The 26,709-nt window shown below is 40.4% G+C and overlaps 2 protein-coding genes across 7 annotated transcripts in view; both read left to right on the top strand.

Moving 5' to 3' along the window:
- The window catches only part of tln1 (talin 1), an 84,565-nt gene extending 60,108 nt beyond the window's left edge, over positions 1–24,457 (top strand). Inside the window, 13 exon segments of the mRNA XM_034095676.2 lie at positions 333–499; positions 1,401–1,584; positions 2,955–3,080; positions 4,148–4,264; positions 5,351–5,536; positions 6,508–6,615; positions 11,812–11,917; positions 14,793–14,917; positions 15,371–15,496; positions 16,863–16,925; positions 17,009–17,191; positions 22,578–22,703; positions 23,086–24,457. Of these exon segments, the coding sequence (XP_033951567.1) occupies positions 333–499; positions 1,401–1,584; positions 2,955–3,080; positions 4,148–4,264; positions 5,351–5,536; positions 6,508–6,615; positions 11,812–11,917; positions 14,793–14,917; positions 15,371–15,496; positions 16,863–16,925; positions 17,009–17,191; positions 22,578–22,703; positions 23,086–23,220 (1,752 nt within the window). The 3' untranslated portion in view covers positions 23,221–24,457.
- Positions 24,458–25,852: 1,395 nt separating this feature from the next.
- tpm2 (tropomyosin 2 (beta)) overlaps positions 25,853–26,709 on the top strand; it is a 21,640-nt gene continuing 20,783 nt past the window's right edge. For 2 of the 6 annotated variants that reach the window (XM_034095559.2, XM_034095558.2), the window contains exon 1: positions 25,853–26,123. In XM_034095559.2, the coding sequence (XP_033951450.1) occupies positions 26,010–26,123 (114 nt within the window). In that variant the 5' untranslated portion in view covers positions 25,853–26,009. The remainder of the gene's footprint in view (positions 26,124–26,709) is intronic. The other 4 variants (XM_034095557.2, XM_034095556.2, XM_034095561.2 and 1 more) reach the window with 3 other exon arrangements.

The raw sequence follows: 26,709 nt of genomic DNA, 5'->3' as shown, positions 1-26,709 counted from the left end.
ATACAGTAGACGTGAATGATTTTAGGTATTTGATGCATGTATGTGTATATGTATATATATGTATATGTATTACATGCATATATATTAATTTAACAATGTTCCTGGTAAATAATTGTGTGTGTGAGAAATCAGGTGTGTGAGGCTCACTGGCAGTGAATGTAGGGGATCACTTTAGTTGTTGTTATTGTTTGTTTTTTGTAATTCTTTTTTCTCTTTGTGCATACAATCAGTACAGACCATTGTCTCATTTGTATGCATATATTTTGCTTTCCACTTCGAAATGACTTCTGCCTTGTCGAAACACTGATGACTGATCGGTCTTCTGGTTGCAGGTGTCCCATGTGTTGGCGTCCCTGCAGGCCGGTAACCGTGGCACCCAGGCCTGCATCACCGCCGCCAGCGCCGTGTCGGGGATCATCGCCGACCTCGACACCACCATCATGTTCGCCACCGCAGGAACGCTGAACCGAGAGAACGCCGAGACCTTCGCCGACCACAGGTACAGACCCCCCCCCCCAGTCAGGACTCCCTTTGTAAACATATCAGTGTTTTATCCTTATATCCAAATACCAGCAGCCATTGAGGTTCTTTAAAATGTTTTCCTTTTATTATAATTTCGATGTTATTGTAAATGTAATAAGACGAACAGTAAAGAAAAGATAGAATGAGATATACTTTATTAATTCAAGGACAATGCTTACATACAGAGAAAAACAAAAGGGGTAGGGGGTGATTACAGTGTCAGTTTATTTTATGCATGTGATCCTATTTAGTGTTGCCATAGGAACACATGCATGCACATGGTCTATCACCAGTACATTGTTTACTCCAAAACATAATATACATATATATATATATATATTATTTATGTATTTCCTCCTTTCTCTTATTAATTTTCACTTTGCAATATGCCTTAATGATGATTGTGAATATGTTCAAGATCAGAACTAACTAATAGAAATACAATTATAAACCAATAGTTTTGAAATAAGTAGCCAATCATTTGCAAAAAGAAAATAAACAAATAAATATGCAACAAATGTGCTTCCGATGTAAAGTCAGCAGGAAAAGGGGATGCACACCAAAATAATCCAAACACTCTCTACAGTGTGCATGTTTTTTTATACATCGAGGTGTTACTCCTGTCAGTAATGCATGTATCGTTGTTGATGGATTGGTTTGAACGCAGCTTCTAACTTTATGTAAACAGCCGTGCCGTGTTTGAGCACTGGATCCTGTTAATGCTGCAAACTACTGTATCGACAAGGCTGTGCTTTCTCCCAGCTGAAACTGATGTATGCCGTGAAGCTATATCATATATTCCTGTTTGGCATGAACATGTGCACCATGTGTGTACCACCAAAGCTCCTCAGTGATAGATGTGTACTTCCTGTGTGCAGAGAATACATCCTGAAGACAGCCAAGGCTCTGGTGGAGGACACCAAGCTGCTGGTGTCTGGAGCCGGAGCCAGTCAGGAGAGACTGGCCCAGGCCGCCCAGTCCTCCGTCTTCACCATCACCAAACTGGCTGATGTGGTCAAACTGGGAGCCGCCAGCCTGGGATCTGAAGACCCAGAGACCCAGGTGTGTGTCTCCACAATCACCCACAACCATGTCATGTTTTATTAGTGAAGTTCCGTCTAATCCAAAAATCGATATGGTAGCAATAAGGAAAAAATACGTCTCCGGTAAGTTTGGTTGACTCTTAAACAACAGGTATCAATACAAACACATATTATATATATTATAGGACATAACTAGGCACTAAAGATCAGTCAATAAGCAGATGGCTGCTTGGGAAACAGCTTGGATAAGAAGTGAGGCATAACACAGATTTAGGTTTGTGTATTTTGATGAAAATACAAACGGATACATTCAACAGTTGGCGTTCTTTGTTTAAATTAGACTCTACATCCATTAGATTTAGCACTTATAGACGCCTAAAACACTCATATATGATTTAAAGGCAATATTTAAAGGCATTTTTATCTCAGCTACAACACATGACATCAGGGTGCTACCAACAGCCGTCAGTCATTGCTTAAATTAGACACTGCATCCATCAGATGTAGCACTTATAGAGACGCCTAAAACACTCATTATCTCGTGTTATATTCATTTGACTTGCACCAAAGTTTACTGTTCGTTACAAATACTAAAATCTTAAGATATGGACATCGCCAGGCACTAAAGATCAGTCAATAAGCAGATGGCTGCTTGGGAAACAGCATAACACAGATATAGGTGTGTCAACAGTTGGCGTTCTTTGTTTAAATTAGACTCTACATCCGTACATCCATTGTTATTACAAAATACCCCGATCTAAAGCAATATAGTGATGGCATGAAGATATCGGTCAAAAAGCACGTCTCGTCTGCTTCAGGAACAGCTTTGATAAGAAGTGAGTAAAAGGGCAATATGTAATTTAATTTGTATCTCAACTACAACACAAGACATCAGGGTGCTACCAACAGCCGTCATTCATTGCTTAAATTAGACACTGCATCCGTCAGATGTAGCACTTATAGACGCCTAAATATTACCTCATGTTATATTCATTTGACTTGCACCAAAGTTTACTGTTCGTTACATATACCCAAAATATTCAGATATATATAAGGACATCATCAGGCACCTAATATCTGTCAACAGCTTGGATAAGAAGTGAGGCATAACACTGATTAGGGTTTGTATAAAATGATGAGAAATCTAAAAGAAGCAAATAATTAAAAAGTAAAAGTGGATGCAACTTTTTAAAAGTCACAATTTTAGTTTTGAACCATATATCAAACACCGTTGATCTGCTTTTAAGGAGCTGTAGTCTTTGGTCAATTCGACAGACACAATACAAACAGAGACAGACCAGTAGCGTTCAGTCCTTTAAAGGAAATGCCTTCATAAAAACCAACACATCTGCTTCTTCACGCGTCTTCTACTGACTCGTCTCTCTGCAGGTGGTCCTGATCAACGCAGTGAAAGACGTGGCCAAAGCTCTGGGGTACCTCATCAGCTCCACCAAGGCCGCTTCAGGCAAATCTCACGACGACCCCAGCATGCTGCAGCTGAAGAACTCTGCCAAGGTGAGACCCACATCCCAAAGTCTCAGGAGGAGATCTGCTACTGGGAACAGCTGGCTGCTCACGTGAGGGTGGGGTCGTCCTGTGTGATGGGAGGGGGTTCGAGATGCAGTTTACCCAACATTTAAAGGAAGGGAGAATGTTTAGTGGATCCACACACATTGGTTATTCTATCCTTTGTTGTATGTTGTGAAAGAAACTATTATATTGACGTATTTCTTCTGCTAAGAAAAAAAAACGCACCAACGGCTGGAACTGCGACGACAACAACAACTTTACTGTCCAAGTCTGTTTACAGTTTCTGATCCACTCACAAGTCCTTAAACACTACAGAGCCCTAGTCCTTGACAGCGGTCTGTACTACTGTATTAACAGTGTCACATGTTCTTAATTGACCAATCAGAATCGGGTATTCAACTAAGCCGTGTCAAAAATACTGTTAAACCACAGAAGATGGGAACCAGGGTTCTTACGGTCATTGAAAACCTGGAACAGTCATGGAAATTCAAAATGCAAATTGGCCCTATATGGAAAACAATATTTTACCCAAAGTTTTGGAAATGTAACTAAAGTTGCATCAAATATAATTTATATTTTATCTAATCGCCAAAATAGTAATTCTATAATGATAATAAATACTGTATCTTATAGTAATGAAACGTAAAATGGCATTTAACTGACGAGGTGTTTTGCTGGTGAGAAATTTGAGTTGCTTTAGAAGCTAGTAAGCCTACTATTGGATTTGTTTTAGATAGGCACGACATGTTTCATATGCAGACCTTATTTTCCTGTTCCATGTTAAAATAAACCATTTCCAGTGGTACGCTGAAAGAGTATTTTTTTGGTCATGGAAAATTAGATAAAGGTCATGGAGAAGTCATTGGTGAAAAAGTGTATGGACCCTGGGGAACACGTTAACATGAAGACATGAAAATAAACATTTAGACGAGCTATGGACACACGTTTGCATGCATTTACTGTTAATGCTGGAAGATCGAAGGTCGTTAAGACACATCTCACTGTAAGACGCATTTCTAAACTGCGGCCTTAATGTGTCTTGTGTGCTGCAGGTGATGGTGACCAACGTGACGTCCCTCCTGAAGACGGTGAAGGCGGTCGAGGACGAAGCCACCAAAGGGACCAGAGCTCTGGAGGCGACCATCGAACACATCAAGCAGGAGCTGGCTGTGAGTGATGACACTTTATTTATTGGTTTTTCCCACACATAACACAATAACAGGAGAACATGCAGGTGCTATGTCAAAAAACAAGATGACAAAACAATAAGGATAATAACATAAAAAGACCATTACAGTAAAAGCAATGAGAACAATAAACCAAAATACACAATGGCATGATAAGACAGTTCATAGGTCGCTGCAGGGAGGACGTGTTTTGTGGGCTGACTCGGAAGATAGCATCGCAAGTGCTACCACACATTAATGATACTTATATGTTTCGTTCAGCAGGGTAATTTAAACATATTAACACCACTTTTAGGAGGGTGTAGAAGTGGCATCACCACCGCTAAGCTAAGAGGCTAATGTTCGGCATGATGTCCAATGTATTCACCTGTTAGCAGCTGCAGTTTTTTAGACACATAGGAGCTTCAAACATTCCCATGTGGGGTATCTACTGAAGAAAAACACTGACTTCGAGACAAGGGTACCAGAAGTGGTAAAATGCTAACTCGTTTCCACGTTTAAGGACTCATTCCTGCACCACTTTATTGACTTTGTCACAGTTAACATTTAGGAAAAGATGTTTCTTTACTCCACCCACCAGTAGAAGAGGCTTTAGTGTCCTCTGGAAGCAGTTTTCTCCCAGCAACAATGATTCATTTTCAACGCTAATCCTAGCATGAAATGGACTGGATTGTTGGATGAGGTATCTCACTAACTCAGTGCTTCTCAAAGTGTGGTCCGCGGACCACTGGTGGTCAGTGAGCGCCCCCTAGTGGTACGTGAGTATATTGGTAACATTTCACATTTGAAATAAATAAATACATTTAAGTTTTCCGCACTCTCGCGGGAATATCTCCGCAATTAACCGAGGTTAAGTTTCACTTTTGATTCCATGCTATAGCCCAGCGCAACACCTTCATCACACATGTTGCCACTTGTTTGTACCATTTTCAGGCGATTTGTAATCTGTTCTAGAAAAACGATGTGTTTTTGGTATTTGTATTTTGTTTTTGTATTGGTTAAGTGGTCCTTGGTATGAAAAAGTTTGAGAAACACTGCCCTAACTGTCCGCTGTATTTTCCCACTCAGGTGTTCAGCAGTTCTGAGCCTCCGCCGAAAACCACCACACCTGAGGAGTTCATTCGCACCACCAAAGGAATCACCATGGCGACAGCAAAGGCAGTGGCTGCTGGGAATTCTTGTCGTCAGGAAGACATCATCGCCACGGCCAACCTCAGCAGGAGGGCCATCGCTGACATGCTGCACTCCTGCAAGGTGAACAGGAGCTATATACACAGTATACACACTTATACACCCTGACATCCTGAGCGCTTGATAACCAATGTGTCAATGTGGATTTGAATATATTTTTTTAATTCTGTATAATTTTGACTTTGAAATAATGGCATAATTATTATAATCTTTTTTTGTGATCACATTATTGAAATTAATACGAAACATTTACAACCAAAAGCACAACTTTTTTTCTTTTTAAATAAAATAACTAAAAGTACATAAGAAAAATAAAAATTTGACAAAATATACAAAATGCAGAATACAGAATGCATTATGTAAGCTAAAAATAATAACAATAATACAGACAAACAGAAATAAAATAAAAACAAATAAACCCAACCCTCTCCTCTCACACACACACACACACACACACACACACACACACACACACACACACACACACACACACACACACACACACACACACACACACACACACACACACACACACACACACACACACACACACACACACACACACACACACACACACACACACACACACACACACACACAGGGTGTTCGCTGTTGGGTGCCAGCACTCCATCAGCGCTATCAGACAGGAGTGTGTACCATAATTATTATAATTTCTTATCTCTAACTGGACCACGTGAAAACCACCCTGCTCCATCGTAACCCATGATAAGGACTCTTCAAATAATAGTAATAAATAATAATAATGATAATAATTCAAACACCAAACACATTTAATCAGTAACCATGCAACATGCAGTCACAAAACCTTTCAGATGTGTCGTTGAGATTTAAATAAAGGTTTAGTTTGAAAATGTACCATTGACTGCCCACTTTCGGCCACTTGCATGATTTGTCACAGCAGCCGGTGTACTGGTCTTCAGTTTACGTGTTTTCTTTTATAATACTTTTTATGTATTGACTTATACTGCCTGTACTGCCGATGTTTGGTTCATTTTTGTATTTCTGCCCCTCAGCAAGCTGCGTACCACCCAGAGGTCAGCAAGGACGTCCAGACGAGAGCGCTGCGCTACGGCAACGAGTGTGCGTCTGGATATCTGGGTCTGCTGGAGCATGTGCTGGTGGTAAGACATCTCTACCCACGTACCTGAACACACACTCACACACACTCACACACACTGTAGCTGCACATTTCTCCCAGGAAATGAGGTAGTCCCGCCTCCCTTTCACTATTACATTTTCTCCTACGCTAACATATTCCCAGCGCGTGAGTTGATAAGTAACGTGTCTCTCTCTGTAGTCATAGATTTAGCAGAATTATCTTCATTCTCCCGCAAATAATGTGTAGTACATGATTTAATTTAAACGTTATTGTGCCAGTTTAGTTTTACAATAGAGTCAGAAAGCGGTTATAAGGCATGTTACAAAAGAGAACACGTAGAATACACAGGAAAGTCTCACTGTGTATTAAAGGGTATGAAAATAGTAATGTCATAACCTTGCACATGTGACCTTCCTGCTTGTCTTTGCACTCGTGCTATTTTAATAGAGCCGTAAAAAGACTATTTTATAACCAATGACAAAAGGGGCACAAAAGGACATTTCTGTGGTAGGTAAAATCAAATCAATCCAGAGTTTATTCTGATACTGTGGACTGTTTTTATTTATTGCACTTCAACCCAGCTCTGTACCAGAATAAACTCCACAGATCACGTCCACTCTTGTATTCATCCATGTGCTCTATTGTCATAACACCATCTTAAAGTATGCTTTATCTCTGATCTCATTTTTCCATCTTTTCAACTGTCATTTCCAGCGACTGCATGCGTTCAAACGAGGGCTGCTCGATTATGGCAAAAATCATAATCTCGATTATTTGGGTCAATAATTGATATCACGATTATTAAAAACGATTATCCGTTTACTTTGAAAACATCCATTTATTGAAAAAAAAAAAAGTTGAACAGTTGATTACCCCGAACTGAAAAACCAATACAAAAACTAATTTCAAAAATAGAAATAAATAAAAATAAATAATTATTTTATTTCGATTACCGTACTTTTCGGACTATAAGCCGCGACTTTTTCCCCATTTTTTTTGTACAGCTAACGGCCACTAGGGAACCTCCTACATCTATGGATTTTACAGGTAAAATTAACCACCTTTAACGCTATGGGCTCTAGGACCGGTCCGCGCCCGCCACCTCTAAGCGGCGGGCTCCAGCAGGAAAAGCTGGAGGCCGGAAAAGAGTGAGACAGGTCGCGCGCCAAAGTAAACGTGGAACCGAGAGACAGAACGAGAGCAAGACAGACGGACAATTTAGCTGCTGCGGCTTATATGCAGGTGCGCTTTATAGTCCGAAAAGTACGGTATGTTGTTTTCATAATCGTTGCAAGCCAAAATCGTAATTGCGATTAAAATACGATTAATTGAGCAGCCCTAGTAAACCTCTGCTTCCTGTGTGTGATACCAGCAGCTGTCATGTGTTTAAAGACCTCTTTCCTTTCCTTTTCCTTTTCCCTTCGCTCTGTCAATGCTCCTTTTGAACTTGTGGCTCACTGATGTGGGTGCAAGCCGGTGAGTACAGCATGACCTGCACAAGAGTGGCGCCGCACTGAATACTTAATACCACAGACAATGATGCAGAGAAACCTCAGCAGCACGTTAACAGATGAGTGGATGCACGTGTGTACGCATCCAAAGACGGGTGGTAGACTGTCAGTCTGCTGATGGTCACTCAAGAGTGCTCAAGAGATATTTTGCTTGTAATGTTTTGTGCATGGTGTTTTCTAACTATAGATACGGAGTTGTACGTAATCTCAATTATTTGTGTAAACAATCTGTCGTGGCTTCCTTCCTTGTCTTTCCACCAAGCCACTAGACGCCTTAAACAGACAGTTCTAACTCGTTTCTTTCCTTTAAAGTACTCACAGTTTGAAGTGTGGCTTGGCCTCCGATGGTTTAGACCAGGGGTTCTCAAAGTTTTGATGAGTGAGGGCCAATGTAGGTACCCAATATTGGATTGAGGGCCGCCCAAGAAAAAACAGAACACAAAATAATTCCAAAACAAATCCTTTCTTTATTGTACCAACCAATTACCGCAACTCGCGAGATGCCTAGTTGCCATGCAACCAGTAGTCTAGCAAACTTTCCACAAGCTGTCATTCATAATTTAGGAATGACAACCCAGGGGGCGCAGTTTTACCATTCTTAAATTCCATTCTGATTCTTACTAGATACAACCATGGAGGATTAAAATATAACGCATGCCTTTCAGCGTGTCACATTAACTATCGCGGGCCGCCAGAAACATTTCCGAGGGCCGCCATTGGCCCGCGGGCCGCACTTTGAGAACCCCTGGTTTAGACGATGTTGCGATGTGTTTGCTCAAAATAAAATAACAAACTTTTGCACATGCAACAAAGAAAATAGGCCTTTAAAAGAAATAGGCAAAACTCAAATAAAATAACGAACAACTTAGGTATTCTTTCTTTCTTGATAATGCTTATATAACTTCATAACTTAAAGGGTACGGTTTGTATGTACGAGTACGGTTAAAAACTGTTCCTCGACGGCGTCTCTCAAACAGGTTGCCCATCACTGTGGCGTTAGCGCAGGCGCCGTGGGAATTGTAGTCCTTTATAGTGCGTTGACTACAGACGTCACAATTAGGTGGCCTTTCTTATAAAATCAAAAATACTGGCTCTAACACAATCTGTGCATAAATGTTAAATACCTTCCACAAATGTGAAAAATGATTACAGACTTTTGATACAAGCTGGTTCAAAAATCTACTTGGGTCACTGCTTGCTGAGTCGTCTCCGCATTGTAAGTAAGATCATGCATTCTGGTTACGGCTGTTTTTTAAATAACTAGCAGCGAGTCACGTGCTTAAATGTTTTCACTCACTAAGTCTGAGCAGTGACCTAATGAAATCCCTAAAGGTAATATTATTATTACCGAAATGAATGATTGAGGAAAACATAATGGTGGCCAAACTCTCAGAGCACCTTCAACACTTCTCGTCAATGTTGGCCAAAAGGTTGAATCACTAAGCAAACTAACTAAGTGATACATTAATACTTCTGAACTTAAATGACATGACAGCATGTACAGTTAATAAAAGGATTTATATTTGTTTTAATTTATATATTAAAGTATGTTTTCTGTTCATGAGTGGAGATCAATCTTAATTATGTCCAGTGGGATTAAGTAGAAGAGAAATGGGATTTGAATACAGTAGTGTGTGTTCGCCCTCTGATGGGAGGAACAGAAGGGTGTGTGTGTGTGTGTGTGTGTGTGTGTGTGTGTGTGTGTGTGTGTGTGTGTGTGTGGCCCGCCCCCCCCCCGCTGCATGCGTTCTTGTGCAGTTACGTCCTTTGCCTCTATCTCCTCATGACAACACATCTGAATAAACTTGAGCTGGTTATGGCCTGAGCCCTGTTAATGCCCTGCACCTGTTACACGCACTGCTCACACACACACACACACACACACCGCATGTCTACCTAGGACAGTCTGAGGACACACACCGAGCAACAGTACAGGCAGAAGTACTTCTTAACTTACTGTAAAGTGGAGTACTATTGTCTTAAAATACTCCATTACAAGTGAAATTCGTAATGCGTTATCAGCAACATGTACTAAATATATCACGAAAGTATAAAAAGTAAAAGCAGAATCTCTGTTTATAGAATATTATTATTCTCTTTAATCACCAATACATTTCATATAGTTTTATTATTATACTTTGTTAATTGTAAGACCATTTTAGTAACATTTGAAAATACTGTGTGTGTAGAGTAAGTAGTACACGACTGCAGCATAGCATGTGCTTTTGTACAAAGTATCTAGAAACTATTAGTGTTAAATAATTGAGCAAAAAGTACAATATTTGCCTCCAAAATGTAGTAAACTAGAAGTATATGTAGCATAAAATGGAAATACTCAGTAGTAGTATGTCCAAATATAACTCTAGGACAATACATGAGTAAATATTACATTATAACACTGCCTTATTTTTCAATTTGCATTTATGTATACAAGACATACAACAGCAGATAAGCATAGACAGAAACACACAAGCACAATAAAATCACAATTGCAGATATTTACAGATACAAGAAATAGGCACAGACAGTTAGACAAATAAAGATATAACCCCCAATCCAGTTTATAATAGAATACGTGATTGTCCAGTAACATGTTGAACAGATTTAAAGATAGAAGGTTCTTTACATTCCTCTTTGGTTTTGTTTTTTGTCCTATCAAGGATCTGAAATGAAAGTAATGGATTATGGAATATAACTTTTATTTTCCTAGCATTAAATAATCGCAAAATGCTGCAATTTGATAAATACAAGTACATGGGAATAAGAAGCATAGATAATGCAGAATGTGAGCTTTTAAAAGGTGGGAAGTACTGTTTTTTATTTAAGTACAATGTAGAGGTACTTGTTTACTTGAGTATTTCCATGTTATGCTACTGTGTACTTCTACTCCACTACAGTTCAGAGGTAAATGGTGTACTTTGACTCCACTACATGTATTTAATACCTTTAGTTACTTTACAGATGTGGATGAATTATGTGAAATATAATCAAGTGTTGAATCAGACTTTAGTTCCACCTGGAGTAAATCCACCAGCTACCCTGCAGTCTACAAAGTACTTCAGACTAGCTGCACCTTCACCAGCTTTGAGAACACTTTCATGATCAATCATTATAAAACATATCATATATATTATTCTGAAATGGACCAATCTGCACAACGACTACTTTTACTGTCTTTCACTATATTTTGATGATACTACTTTTCTACTTTCACTTGAGTAACATTTTGAATGCAGGACTTTTACTGTGACAGAGTATTCCTACACTCTGGTACTTCTAGTACTTCTACTTTAACTCAAGTACAAGGTCTGAGTACTTCTACTTTTACTCAAGTACAAGATCTGAGTACTTCTACTTTTACTCAAGTACAAGATCTGAATACCTCTACTTTTACTCAAGTACAAGATCTGAGTACTTCTGCTTTTACTCAAGTACAATATCTGAGTACTTCTGCTTTTACTCATGTACAAGATCTGAGTACTCCTACTTTTACTCAAGTACAAGATCTGAGTACTTCTACTTTTACCAAAGCACAAGGTCTGAGTACTTCTACTTTTACTCATGTACAAGATCTGAGTACTCCTACTTTTACTCAAGTACAAGATCTGAGTACTTCTGCTTTTACTCAAGTACAAGATCTGAGTACTTCTGCTTTTACTCAAGTACAACATCTGAATACTTCTCCACCTGTGTCCCTTGTCCCACAGATCATCCAGAAGCCCTCTTATGACCTGAAGCAGCAGCTGGCCTCCTACTCAAAGCGAGTGGCAGGCTCCGTCACTGAGCTCATCCAGGCTGCAGAGGCCATGAAAGGTAGTTTAACCTTTGACCTCTGCCACGACACAAAGACAACAGAACCAAATGAAACTCCTCAGGGTGTCGCTTCCCGTCTCAATTTACCTCTAACAATGTTCTTATTGATTCGCCTGAATGGCACTGCAAGTAGCTGGATATTTATAGGAACACACTGTTTAAGTAATAGTTATAATGTACAATATAACATATATTAGAATTAGATTGAACTGTATTGTCATAGTACTTGTCATAGTGCAATGAAATGCAGTTAAAGTTTAACCAGAATTGCATGAGAAGCAGTAAAGAAACATGTTTTTTATAGTATAATATAAGGATTTTCATATGTTACAGTATGAACTATATATATGGGTATACACATTATAAAAAGTAGTCTAGAACTTAATATAAATGCACTATGAAGCTGGTATAAATAAAGACAGTAGCCTATAGCTAGCATATACCTGGAAGTTAGCATCACAAGCACTCCCTACTAAAATATATTGGATTTCGGTTTATTGCAGAAGATAAAATGAGCAAACACGTTTTGTTCAGCACTATAATCTCCACATATTAACACCACTTTGATGAATTTAGAAACATAAGTGCAATCAGCAGCAGTGAAAAAGCTAACATTAGCTACAGCACCGCTAAGCTAACGGTGGCTAATGTTCGGCGTGATGACGTTTAGTCGTCTCATTAAGTCATTAGTTACCAACCGCTGGTTCTATGACACATAGAAGCTCCAGACATTCACCAGTGGGGTATTTACCGATGTATTTAATGTTTAAGAACAGCCATCTGACCAAAAACACGTTGCCTTCGAGACGAGTGAACAGGAAGTGGTAAAATGCTAACTGTTTTTGGGGTTAAATGACTCGACACTGCACCGCTGTATGGAAAGAATAATTATGAATACATTAAAGACCGTTTATGACACTTATTTAAATAAAGTTTTATAAATAGAATAAGGAACTAAGACCAATGTGCAAAGTCAGCTAGTGTGTGTGTGTGTGTGTGTGTGTGTGTGTGTGTGTGTGTGTGTGTGTGTGTGTGTGTGTGTGTGTGTGTGTGTGTGTGCGTACGTGCATGTGTGTGTGTGTGCGCGAGCGTGTGTGTGTACACCGTGTAGACTGGCACAAAGTAATTCATACTGCCTTTTAAGATGTGAGTGTTGACAGTCATTTTCAGTGGGATTAGTTCAGAGTCCCCTCAGAGTAGGCTACTACAGTTTCTAACAGCGCGGATACCCCCCCCCCCTAAAGAGTCAAGTACATAGCACCGAAAGGATATATCATGAACCCACCATCTGTCAAATGGAGGGAAAGTTCTCCTCACAGATTCATGTAGCTCTGCCGTCGGTTCATGATTCCAAAATCAGCATCAAACGCTCTCAACTTAATCCTTTCACATCACTTATCCAATTCATCAAGGCTTCAACTTTCCTTCACTTTAACAGCAACTGAAGACATAAACAACGACACCACAAACATGCTGTTTTATTGTAACCAAACCCTATTGACCCATTGACATAATGAGAGTGCAGAGTTCCCTCCTCAGAGATTTGCTATGGGGACCTTCATCCTCTGGTGTCACCATGGCAACACACACTGTTTGTTTGTGAAACACTGGCTGGAGGACAGTAAGACAACGCCTTGCCCCACAATCACTGCAAACATATTGCACCTTAAATAAATGAAATATTGTTTGCTATAAATAGGATAAGTTATGCAGGATAATGTTCTCTCCTGAACTGTTATAAAATATAGCACACTCAGCAAAATGTGCATTCGTGTGTGATTGCTTTTGATAATTGTGAAGTCGCTCACTTGGACACAAAGCAAGGCAATTTATTTATTAATGACATTTCAACAACACAATTTCAAGTTCTAACATTACATTTAGATATATCAAATTCAAACATTTAAAAGCCGAGACGATACAAATAAAAACTAGCTAAAATAGAATAATACAGGTATAATAAATACAAGAAAAAAGGTTGCAGTGCAGGGACATGTACGAATAGACTTTTGATTTTAAAAGTCTTCAGCTTTGTTTTAAAAGAAGCGAGAGTAGGATTTCTAGGAGGATATATGGAGCATAATAACTGCACGCATTACACATAATACTTCTTGCTCAATACATGCATAGGATGCAGCTCAACGTGCTCCTTACATAAAAGAAAACTACAATTAATACAATAATTAAAAAATGTATATCTGCAAGATCTAAATGTCTGCAACAGTACATACAAAAAGATAGAATCTGCTATTTGAAATACTTTCAGGGCTTACACACCTGTTGAAGTGTCCATTACGTTTCAAATGCATTCTGATAGCCATACTATCAGAATCAGAAATGACCAGGTAGGGTGACACGTACGAGGAATTTGACTTGATGTCGTGGTGCATACATAAACATACATTCAAATTGTCAAAGTCAACTTTATTGTCAATCTTTCAGTGTGTGGGTACAGACAGAGAGATCGAAATACCGTTTCCCACAATCTTGAATACAAAAATGCAAATATATATAAAAAATATGTATATCCTACATGTATATATATACACAATCAACCGACACATGTATACATATGCACACATTAAGATAAAAGCACAACAATCAATATATACAAAATAACAGTCAAATTAAAAACACAGATGGGGAACTATTTTAACAAAAATATAAGAACATTAAAATCATACGCATTCAGCTAATAGGAAATCTGGGGCAGATAGTTTTTAGGCTCAAATTGTGTGTATGTTAATGGATACCCAGCTTTTTTTCCTCTTGTACGCCATGTAAAGGTTTTGGGTACCTACTTACTGTATATTGTGTATGTCTTTGCTTTATTGTAACTAAAAGACAAATTCAAAAATGTGTGTGTGTGTTGCAGGCACTGAGTGGGTGGACCCCGAGGACCCCACCGTCATCGCGGAGAACGAGCTGTTTGAAGCGGCGGCCGCAATTGAAGCCGCCGCCAAGAAACTGGAGCAGCTGAGGCCCCGCACCAAGCCCAAGGTCAGAGGGCTTTTTACAGCAGCCACACTGAGCCTGTTAACCTCAGCACACACACACACACACACACACACACACACACACACACACACACACACACACACACACACACACACACATTTCCCAAATTTGGATCAATAAGGTACTATCTTATCTAAGTACTTTATTGATCCCAATTTGGGGTGTGTGTGTGTGTGTGTGTGTGTGTGTGTGTGTGTGTGTGTGTGTGTGTGTGTGTGTGTGTGTGTGTGTGTGTGTGTGTGTGTGTGTGTGTGTGTGTGTGTGTGTGTGTGTGTGTGTGTGTGTGTGTGTGTGTGTGTGTGTGTGTGTGTGTGTGTGTGTGTGTGTGTGTGTGTGTGTGTGTGTGTGTGTGTGTGTGTGTGTGTGTGTGTGTGTGTGTGTGTGTGTGTGTGTGTGTGTGTAACCCTGTGTGTTCATGGACTCTCTTGTAAACAGGAAGCAGATGAGAGCCTGAACTTCGAGGAGCAGATTCTGGAGGCGGCTAAGTCCATCGCAGCGGCCACCAGCGCTCTGGTGAAAGCAGCTTCAGCAGCTCAGAGGGAGCTGGTGGCGCAAGGGAAGGTACGTCCAGCAGGGGATGAGTGTTCAGAATCCCTCCAGGCAACATGTACAGTGAACCCCCCATAGACAAAGATGATAATTCAAAAAACATGATAACACCTACCAGTCTATTCTCTCGGCACACCTCTCAAAAACTGCTTATTATTATTATTACACTATTGCTACCTTCCAAATGAGAAGGATTTGACCCCGTGTACAAAGCCAAGACAACTGAACACAAATAAGTGTAGGACTGTCTCTTGGATAACTATGGACCAGCGCCCGCGTAGATATGAAATACTGTACACTTGTATAAGACGTCACCAAATGTGATTTTGTGTTAATGGCGTTCTGTTTCAGCAAATCGTTTTCTGAAAAGAAGGATCCATCGTTTGGGAATTTTATTGGGAAACAATTCACCGTATTGGAGAGGTTGTTAATACAAACCAAGCAGAAGGCCCCTGTGTCCTACCTTCCCCTCTGTCCTATCTTTAGTATGTGACCCGCTCTATCGAAATCAGTCGGAAGTCGCAACGGCTCATTTCAAAATAAACGTGGATTTGCGTAACTATTTTTCCGGGGTTCGGGTGTTTTGTTTGATTTGAAATAAACAAAGTCTTGGCTTTCAGAATATGAAACTTTTATTTCCAAAATTACACGATAAATACATTTTTGAAGCTCGTAAAGGGACGAAGACGGCTCTCACTCGCACTCTGCTGTTCCGCAGCGCCTCCCTCCGGCTGACATTATGAATGTAAGCATATAGTAATCATAGATAACACGGCAGGGTCCGTTATAGTTTGTTTTCATCTGATTTCAATTTAACAAAGTCTTGGCTTTCAGAATATTAAACTTGTTTCGGCAAATTCAGATGATAAATACAGCTTTGAAGCTTCGGCATAATTACAAGCGGAGAACGGAGTAATTTAACGTCACAGCAGGCACAACAACAGCCGGTGTTTCTCGTGAGGGTTTTTTCACACAAACCCAAAATTACACAAACACACACACACACACACACGTATACACACACACACACTCGCGAGCTTCCCCCAGACCAGTAATCCAAACGAAAATATCTTCCCTCCGTAGTATTTTGATAATTTGCTAATAACCAATCAGATCGATGGATTCCAGAGAAGAGAAAACTTTGAAGGCCTTTTTCTCAAAACGATGACTCGGTGACAGTCATTATATAATGTGACGTATGTTGCTTAATATTTGGAGTACAACAACAATCCTGATATCATTAGAAAGCTAGGAGTCTCCTCTTTCCAGCAGTGCATACAACTCAAAATGTGTCTTCGGGTCAATGCGACTGATTTCGATAGAGCAGGTCACATATGTATTGGATGTGTGATGCTGATCCAGTGTTCTGTGTTTTTAGGTTGGAGCGATCCAAGCCAACGCTGTGGACGATGGCCAGTGGTCCCAGGGTCTGATTTCTGCCGTAAGTCTTCCCCCTTTTTAAGGTTCATGTAAGAATGTCTCAGAGTTTGAAACCCCCTCACCGCGGTGCCTTTGCCTCCTCAGGCTCGCATGGTCGCAGCGGCCACCAACAACCTGTGTGAGGCCGCCAACTCGGCGGTGCAGGGCCACGCCAGCGAGGAGAAGCTCGTGTCCTCCGCCAAGCAGGTGTCCGCCTCCACCGCCCAGCTGCTGGTGGCCTGCAAAGTGAAGGCCGACCAGGACTCCCAGACCATGAAGAGGCTGCAGGTCAGCACCACGTCTTCAAGTCTTATTTTATTTTTTATTTGCAACAGTTACAAACCCTCTTACATTTTACTTTTCTTTTTTGTATTTCACAAAACAAATAATGAAAGTCACGCATACAAACAAACGAACATGAAGAGACAGAGACACAACAACAATCAAAACTGTGTGTAGCAGAGAATTATTATATTACAAATATAGTTTTTAGTTGAAGTCTGATCTATACGGTTTTACAAACTCAATCCATCCCTTCCAACACTTGTCAAATGTGTCTTGAGTCTTAGAGCCATTGTGAATTTTTCCATGACAAAAATCTCGTGCATCACATTAAACCAGTCTGTAGAGTAGGTGGTACTTGGCTTGTGTTCACAGACACAAGGATGTCCACAGATACATATCATTTAAAATAAGTTAATTCACATATTTAAAAGGTATGTTCACTATAGGGTGTTAATCGCCAAGAGTTCAAAACCTAAATACATTCAAATACAAATCAGGTGAACACACAAAAAAAGAAAATCAAAGTCTGAAACCAGAGAATATTTTATTTTTCTTGAGAAAGATGTTGTTGTTTTCTAGAGCTGGTGCAGATTTATTTTCTTCTGCTCACCTTCTACACAAACCACATGCTATGTTCATCAACCTAGAATACATGTTCTCCAATGGTGAGATCAAGTTCTAGTCCAACACCTTGAAAGTGAATAAAAAGGTTTATTACTACTAAGTCAAATCAAGTCTTACATTTCAGAAAGATATAACAATACAACAGACTCACGGAGCATCCACACTACAGCTTCAAAAAAAGCTTGGAGCTGGGCGTGTCTGAAGCTTGGGGATTTTATTCGAGCAACGCGACCAACAACCAATCACATGAATCTCCCGCCCCCGACATACAAAGCAAAAAAAACCGAGGATTTTATGCGAGCAATATATATATATATATAAACTCCCCAATCAGGCGAAAACCTACCAGTTCCACCCACTGTCTCTGCCCCCTCCCTCCATGCTGGTTCCTCCGGTTTGTATCCCGGTAGGTGAAGAGGGTCTGGTCATAGAGTACCGGGTGATTTGCTACGGCGATAGTTAGTTTCTCCTCCGACTTTTTTTTAAATATAGAAATGAACGGCTGGATATCTCTCCCAGCTTAGACGCGGTTTGATTGGCTACGGCTTGAGCTGTCAGATTTTCAGAAACGGGATTTGATTGGCTGGCGCTGGCTACTCCGGAGACGCCGGAGACGGACCGCTATGCTACCCACAATTCAGTTCGGCGAAAAGCGAGGCAACGTGACGTCACCCCTTTCAAAGTGAATGGGCAGACGTGTTGGAAACCGTTTTTGAAGCTGTCGAAGCTGTAGTGTGGACGGCCCGTCAGTCACCCCAAGACATCCAAACTGCAGCAACACTTATTACCTGACCAGTGCAGCCTCAGCACGAAGAGGGCATATGGTTTTCATGTGAGGGCCATTTGTGTCTAAGGTCCCTGTCACACCTGTAGTTCAGTCCGTGTCCTCCTCACCATGAAACAAAGGGTCCGCCGGTGCCTTGTGGTTCCTGTATGCTTTGTTTCCACACTGACTTATTACAGTGCACCAGCAGGAGGACATTTAAAGTCACATGGGCTGACGAGCATCTCATTGATTGGCCACATTTGGAGCTGTCATCCTGCATCATCAGCAGTATTTACACCCACAGAAATGTCTGTCTCTCAAATTCAAATAAGCTTTATTGGCATGAACACAATGACATACAGTATTGCCAAAGCATTGTACGATCACCTAGAGATACAGTTCATAATCATTTGGAATATATTGTACATTTTGAACAAAAGCTATTTTCTTCATCAGGAAAACTCTCTCTGTGTCTTTTCCTCTCAAATTCAAATAAGCTTTATTGGCATGAACACAATGACATACAGTATTGCCAAAGCATTGTACAACACAACAAACATTTAGATATACATAATCAATTGGAATATATTGTACATTTTGACCAAAAGCTATTTTCTACACCAGGACAACTCTCTCTCTCTGTGTCTCTTCCTCTCAAATTCAAATAAGCTTTATTGGCACGAACACAACCATTTCCGATTATTTTAGAAGCTTAAAAAAATACTGCTTCGTCAGACTGACACCTGATATTGTGAAATGCGTAGTGAGATGTGCTTCTGAATCAGATCTAAAGTACCTGCTGTGGGAACAATGGTCCAATCACAGCCTTAGTGCTTCTGCAACAGCTGCGGTATTTGGACAGTCTATTAATAGGCTGAGTTTGAGTGTTTAGGATTACAGGTGAGCTGATTGATCTGCACAGCTGCTGCATCAGGGTTAGTCTGCTCTATATTTAGCCCAGGTGACAGTGCCTTCAGCTGCATTCCACTCTTTTTAAAGGGCTACTCCTGGATTTACTGCATTTCCATAAAGTTGCACAGAGACAGAATAAAAAACGGAGGCTGAGATATCCTGAACACTAGATCCTACATTTCCCATAATGCAATCTATTTTATGTCTAATAGATATCCACACATTTCAAACCTGCAGTTTATACGTTTATAAGTGCAGTGGTAGAAAATATAAAAGTCCATTTACTCAAGTAAAAAGCTGATGAAAACGTAGCACGGGGGGTGTGACCTTTGAACTGTAACTGATTGTGTTTCCAAAGACATGACGGAAACAACAAGTATTTCCTGTCACCTCATCCACCCAAAAATACTATCTTTAAGGGTGTGTGTGTGTGTGTGTGTGTGTGTGTGTGTGTGCGCGTGTGTGTGTGTGTGTGTGTGTAGTGAGCACATCAGCCGGCCCATCTCATATTCTCCGATCCGATCAGCAGTGGCTTATCTCCTCCTCTTCTGTCCTGCAGCTGCCACCGCAGTAATTCCCTGACATGTATGTCTACAGGAGCTCTGGAAACAACCCACCGGAGCTCCATGGCTCCAGCATGGGGAACATTAGCCCTGACCTATGATTACACCAGCAGCACTTGCTCTCTTCACTCTGTGCCGTGGTGCTTTTTAAGGGCTGTAATTATTCCGAGTGCCGAGTAATGTACTGTCTCTCTGTGGAATATCTGAGCGTCTGAAGAAAGGTTTCTGTTTGACGGTTCCTGAAGGCAGCAGGAGGTTCAGGAAACCAGCTGGCTCATCCACACGGTTAAAGGTTTAGTTGGTACCACCTCCAATAATGCACTATCCTTTAGCGGACAACCTGGGAGCGATTACATGATGTTCTGATGGATTTAAAGATGCTAATCCAAATTGCCTTGTCACATGAATTAGAATTTAAGTAGCAGTTATGAGTCCTAAAACCTGGAGATGTGTCAGCATGTCGGCACTTCCTGTTTCCACGTTTCATTTCTACAGGTGTTTTGCTTTGATGCTCGATATGAGGTTTAGTGGTTAACACTACCTGATGAAATTTAAACATTTTGATCCACAACATAAAATATGTCAGTAAATACCCCACTGGGTTAAAAAACAGCTTTAACTGAGACTAGTTAGCGTCGTCATCACACAGACTATAATCCCCCTTTAGCGGTGGTGACATGAAGCAATGTGACCGTGATGTAGTCTGTTTAGCCCAGGGGGGTCAAACTCAATTTCATGGCGGGCCACATCAGCATTATGGTTGCATTCAAAGGGCCGGTTGTAACTTTAAGACTATATAAAAATACATATATAAATATATCATATATATAAAATAATTTATTATATTACATCATTGCCTCTGCATTGGATGATTATCAGATAGGGTAATAACTTCATAATTAACTACGTCTGAAAGCAGAAGTCCAGGGCAAATAATTGCAAGTCTCTTCAGTGAGAATGTCACAAAATGATTTAAAAAGAAAAGCCAATTTCTGGAAAAAAAAGTAATATAAAAAAAACTGCAAATTCTAAGAAAAAAGGCATATTTAGAAGAAAAAAATCAAATTCTGAGAAAAAAGTCAAATTTGAGATGCATTGTGCTCCATGTATGGGCAACGTGCTTCTGTAAAGCGGCACGTAACCGTATAATAAACATTATATTCTTTGCAAGCTCTTGTGGGCCACATAAAATGAAGTCGCGGGCCGGATTTGGCCCCGGGCCTTGAGTTTGACACCCCTGGTTTAGCCTATTGTTAGCTTTTCACTTCTTGGGATTGCATTTTGGCTTCAAAATGTAAAAAGTGGTTTTAATATGTAGATATTATCCTGCTGAAAAAAACATTTGAGTAAAATTCACTTCTAGTTTCCACATATTTGCTGCAATAATCCAAAAGGAGTATCTCGTTGCTTTTTGTCGAGGGAGCCCTTGCTGACCTAAAAAAAAAAAAAACACGTCATCCCACAGCCATTTAGCCATCGGCTTGTTGACACTGGTGCGTGAAACATGACAGTGTCCATCCGGCTTGCCGTAGTTGGGTTGCTGCTGTGTGAGTGAAATGTGAGCTCATAGGTCAGTGATGTAGACGGCTGTATTGATTTAAACCTTTGAATGTCTGAAAACACGACTGAAACGAGTCGGGAAACAAACCAGAGGAACGACCTCAGAGCTGCGATGGGATGTCCCTGGAGGGAGCAGATTTCTTTGTGCATTTCTCACTTAAAACAGGGTTACGTTGCTTTTTCTAAATGGATTTGATGTGCATTTTTAGAAACATCAACACCCCCCCGGACCTCCTTGCTCTAACGCTGTGTTATGCTGGATGTCAGGGCCAGACTAACAGTAACATTCCAGCCAAAGATAAACCACCAGAGGAGGATTCTCTGATGTGTGTGTGCCCGCCAGCTGAGTGTCTCCTTTCAGGCCATGGAGCCGCAAAAGGAGAGAACTCCTCTCCCTTAGAGGCGAGCCGCCCAATGAGACAAATGTTTGGCTTTCGGAGGAGTTCAGCAGTCGTTGCCTTTTACAGTTATTCTCAGGCACTCGGCAGGAGAAAAAAAGTGTTATGGTTTCCTCTCGGAGCGCTGCTGGAACGTCTCATTCCCTTTCCTGGAGTTGCTGTTTCCAGGCAGCACAGCTGATGGGTCTGCTTCCACATTCCCTCGAAGAAAAGTTCACGGGCCACGGTTACATATATTAGATATCTGTTAAGCATGCTTTTAGTTCTCTGTATTCATTAGTTTCACAGCATGACATTGAGCTGACACTTTGATCCAAAGCGACTAACCATAAAAACAATGGAAACAAATATATAAAGATAATAAAATAAACTTAACTTGGAAACAGGTACATTTACTTAATAAGACAAACCATTGTAAGGGGTTATGGATTTTTCAAGCACTTCCACAAAACGTCTTTTCCATTTAAAGCTCTCAAATAGAAAAGGGGACTTTCTGCCAGGAAGCTCCTTTTAATTTTAAGACTAACACACATATAACATGTTTTTTGTGTTTGTTTCCCCCTCAGGCGGCTGGAAACGCTGTGAAGAGAGCCTCTGATAACCTGGTGAAGGCGGCGCAGAAAGCAGCGTTCGACGCTCAGGACGACCAGGCTGTGGTGGTGAAGAGCAAGATGGTGGGGGGCATCGCTCAGGTGAGCAGAACAGACACACCTGTTTTGGTTTGCATATTATAATATAATCATAATCCAGTCATTTTATAAATATGATTCTGAAATGGGCTATTATTCAGAAGAAACACTTTTACTTTTAGTACATCCTCAAAAAAGCCAAATTGAGTGTGGTGTTTAAAGAAAGTGAATTTACTAAGCTACATTTCACCACTGGTATTAATTTATTAATTAATTTATTATATCAGGGACAGATATTTACAGACATTTCTGTAAATGTGCCATAGTCAGCCAAGAGGCTTTTTTAAATCTGTAGTCCCTGCGAGTTATGTCTCAGTTATGTCGGGTGGAGGTGGGGCTTATGGATTGTTCTGGTTACATCCTGCCCTCTGATTGGCTGTTGCAGATCATCGCGGCTCAGGAGGAGATGCTGCGGAAAGAAAGGGAGCTGGAAGAGGCCCGGAGGAAGCTGGCCACGATCAGACAGCAGCAGTACAAGTTCCTCCCCTCAGAGCTGAGAGAGGACGGCCAGGACCAGTGAGAGGGGAGGGGGGGGGAGTGAGGCAGCAGTGATTAGTGGGGCGTTCAGGTCCTTCCCCAGCTACATGTAGGGACAGAAGGCTCCAGGACTACATCACTCCACCCCACAGAGGGTCCTATCAATCTGGTTCTGTATTTAATTCTTAAAGTCAAACGTAAACTGATGCCAATGATTATACATTTTGATAAAATATATGCCTTCGGTGCTTTTGATTATATATGATCACATACTTTTCCATATATATTTTTCTCTTTTTTTTGTACATGCTTTTTTGTGTGGCTTAAAGTAACAAAAATCCTGCCGGTAAATTCTGCTTTCCTGCCGACCGTCAGATATCAGAGAGATGGAGCAGAGCACGATAAAGGCTTCTATGCAAACTATGCATACTCTATGCACATTTTCTATGCAGACGTTTTTGTTGTGTGTGAGCATGTTATGAGAGAAACGCTCTCATTACCAGTGATTCTGTTCAGTACTGTATGTAACTTGTCATACTGTATTAAAGAAAACGAAATAAAATGGTAGTTTTTAAAGTTTAGATTTGGACAAATGAACCTTGCAATGTAACAAATCAGAGGGGAAAACCATATTTTTCTAAAGATCGAGCTATGAAATGTATTATAAAGGAATCTTCCAACAAGGTGCCATCTTAGAAAACGTTTTCAGTCAGTATTTTTTAGGCCTTAGATTAGAATATTTTGTTTGTGTAAAGATTATGAAGCCATATATTTAACTTTGATACATTTGACATCATATGTGGATGCTCTGTGTTTGTGTTATCTGTGCCAACATTAGTGCCTGACGCAGTGCTTTAGACTTTCCAGAGAATTCCTGCACAGTACAATCACCACTGCTAGTCTGAGTTACTTCTCGTTAGCATGACGTTAGCATGACGTTAGCATGCCGTTAGCTCACTGTGTCCCCAGTGTAGCTGCGATTACAAAGTGCCTTCATACAAATGGTCAGATATTATCAACAGATACTAACCGTATACCCCTAGATGCACTTCATTTCATAATTTATCAGACCATCATTTCAATCTTACACCATGTGTGTACAAAGTCGTTATGTTCTCTGACTGAGTATTTTTCGAACAAACATTGCACAGCATTCCTTATAGTGACTGTAATCATCTGTCTTTTTGTTCTTTTGCTCACATTTTGCCTTCAATTACAGCAGCACCACCTCATTGGCACTGTAACAGATTTATATTCAATAAAGCCAGTTTTCAGTGACACTGTTGACCTCCATTTCTTGACATTTCTCACCGTCTTCACCCTCTTCTGTAGACATTACGCTTCCTCGGCAATATATTAAAGAAAAGTCGAAATGTTCATAACCAGCATCATTTTCTGATATACTCATACATCATATCAGCAACTCATCAGCAACTCATTCTTAAGGTTTAGTAAGGCATGGCCGGATTAACCCCCCTCTAGAGCCATCGGGCAAAAATAGGTTGCTGGGCCCCGATGAAGTCGGTTCAAACACGAGGTGAACTGAAACCAAGCAGATGAGTTAAGTAAAAAGATCATGGTTTGGGTTTAATAAAGGACGTTTTTTTTTAATATAATTAATGTACAGAACGTAAGTTATGTTCGTAATGTGACATAGTTAAAGTTATTTATTAACTGTGGTAAAAACTAGCCTACAAGATCTCCACGTTTTGTTGTACGAGATAAAATACATCAGTTAATACACCAATGGTGAAAGTCAAGTCTCACAATTGATTAAATTAGACTACTGAACGTCATCAAACCGAACATTAGCCGCCTTTAGCTTAGCGGTGGTTTCGTGAAGTCATGTGACCACGCTGTAATTCTTTCATAGTCTAATATTAGCTTTTTACTTGTGCCGATTGCATTTACTCTTACAATTGTTTTTAATAAGTAGAGATTTAACTGCTGAACAAAATGTGTAAGTACCATACACGTGCTTTTGCTACGGGTCCTATTTTCTGCAATATTCTAAATTCCAATGGAAATATCCCATTGCTTTTTGTCGAGGGACGCCTTGTGATGCTCACTTCCACGTCATCACCGCACCACTTTATTTTGCTTCAGAATAACATTTTCTAAAACAAACCGGCAGCCACAAGAGGGGTTCTTTAGTCCCCTGGAGATCCAGGGTTCTCATAACTCGGGGCAGGCAATAAAGTACATTTACTTAAGTACTGTATACGCACTGTAATTAAATACTTTAATTTATAATATTGCTTTTAGAAGCCAAATTTGTAATTTTTTCTCCTCTACTCTTATTTTAAAATGATAGTTCCTTTACCGATTAAGATTATTAACTAATACTCAAGTGCAGTAGACTACAAGTAGACCAGTAATTACAGTATACGAGATTTGGTCATTTGATATCAAAACAGCATGAAAAAAGTCTGATTATCGCTGATTATGAAGAAAAATATCAAACATAATTGATTCACATGATCTCATAGGCTACTTTTCCTCCAGACAAGAGTTGTTTAAGAGTTCTGTCTCAGGTCGAGAGATGACCCACCTGCCTGTGATTTACACACACACACGCGCGCGCGCTCTCTCCAGACAACTCTAGGTGCCTAAATATGGACAGAGTCGTCGTGCGGATGCTCACGTGGGGAAAGTGTGGGGCTCGTGCAGCTGGTATTCCATCCTCAACTCTTCTTGAGCTGCTCACACTAGCTGCACGCGCGCTCCTGTCCACCTCCGTCCCTGTGCCGCAGTCTCCGTCTCTGTCTCCATCTCTGTCCGGATTTACTTCCCTATTTTCCCGCTGCTGTCAGACACACGACCGGAGCAACCATGGAGGCCATCAAGAAGAAGATGCAGATGCTGAAGCTGGATAAGGAGAACGCGATAGACCGGGCAGAGCAGGCTGAGGGAGACAAGAAGGGAGCAGAAGACAAATGCAAACAGGTAGAGACCCCCAGATGACCAGCGCTTCCTCTACTCACAGTACAGACCATAATGCATTTAGATCAAAGCACAGGCAGACGGCTTATAACTTTATTTAGTTGTTTTCCGGTACTTTTGATTCTAAATGTGGTCAAATAAAAAGTTTATTATCGAGAAAAGTTCAAAAAACGTTTTAAGAACCATACCATGTATACAATAATAGCAAGATGAGAACAATGTTGAGCAAGAAAACAGACAAAAGACAAAACGTTATTGTCTCCTAACTGAAAACACCATATCTCACAGATTTTAACACGTTCAAGATCAAGTGTGTGTATTTCAACAAAAAATAATTCAACATCCACCGTCTGATGTTAGTCACACTGTCAGTGGCTTTCAATGGTGCCATTTCAAATTACACTTTAAACCAAACCTAAGCTGAGTATAGAGAAACTGTACTTTATATGAATAATGACATTGAAATAATTCATAGCACATTACAAGTGTTGTAATGAAGTGAATTAATTTAGTCATTTTTCATAAAATATCAACTTTATCTCGAGGGGCGTCCTGGGACAATTACATACTCATACTCAACCCTTAATCA

The sequence above is a fragment of the Pseudochaenichthys georgianus genome, chromosome 12 (assembly GCF_902827115.2).
Source record: "Pseudochaenichthys georgianus chromosome 12, fPseGeo1.2, whole genome shotgun sequence".
Taxonomy (NCBI): Eukaryota; Metazoa; Chordata; class Actinopteri; order Perciformes; family Channichthyidae; genus Pseudochaenichthys; species Pseudochaenichthys georgianus.
Note: the sequence above shows the minus strand (reverse complement) of the source record. Positions and strands in the feature narration are given on the sequence as shown.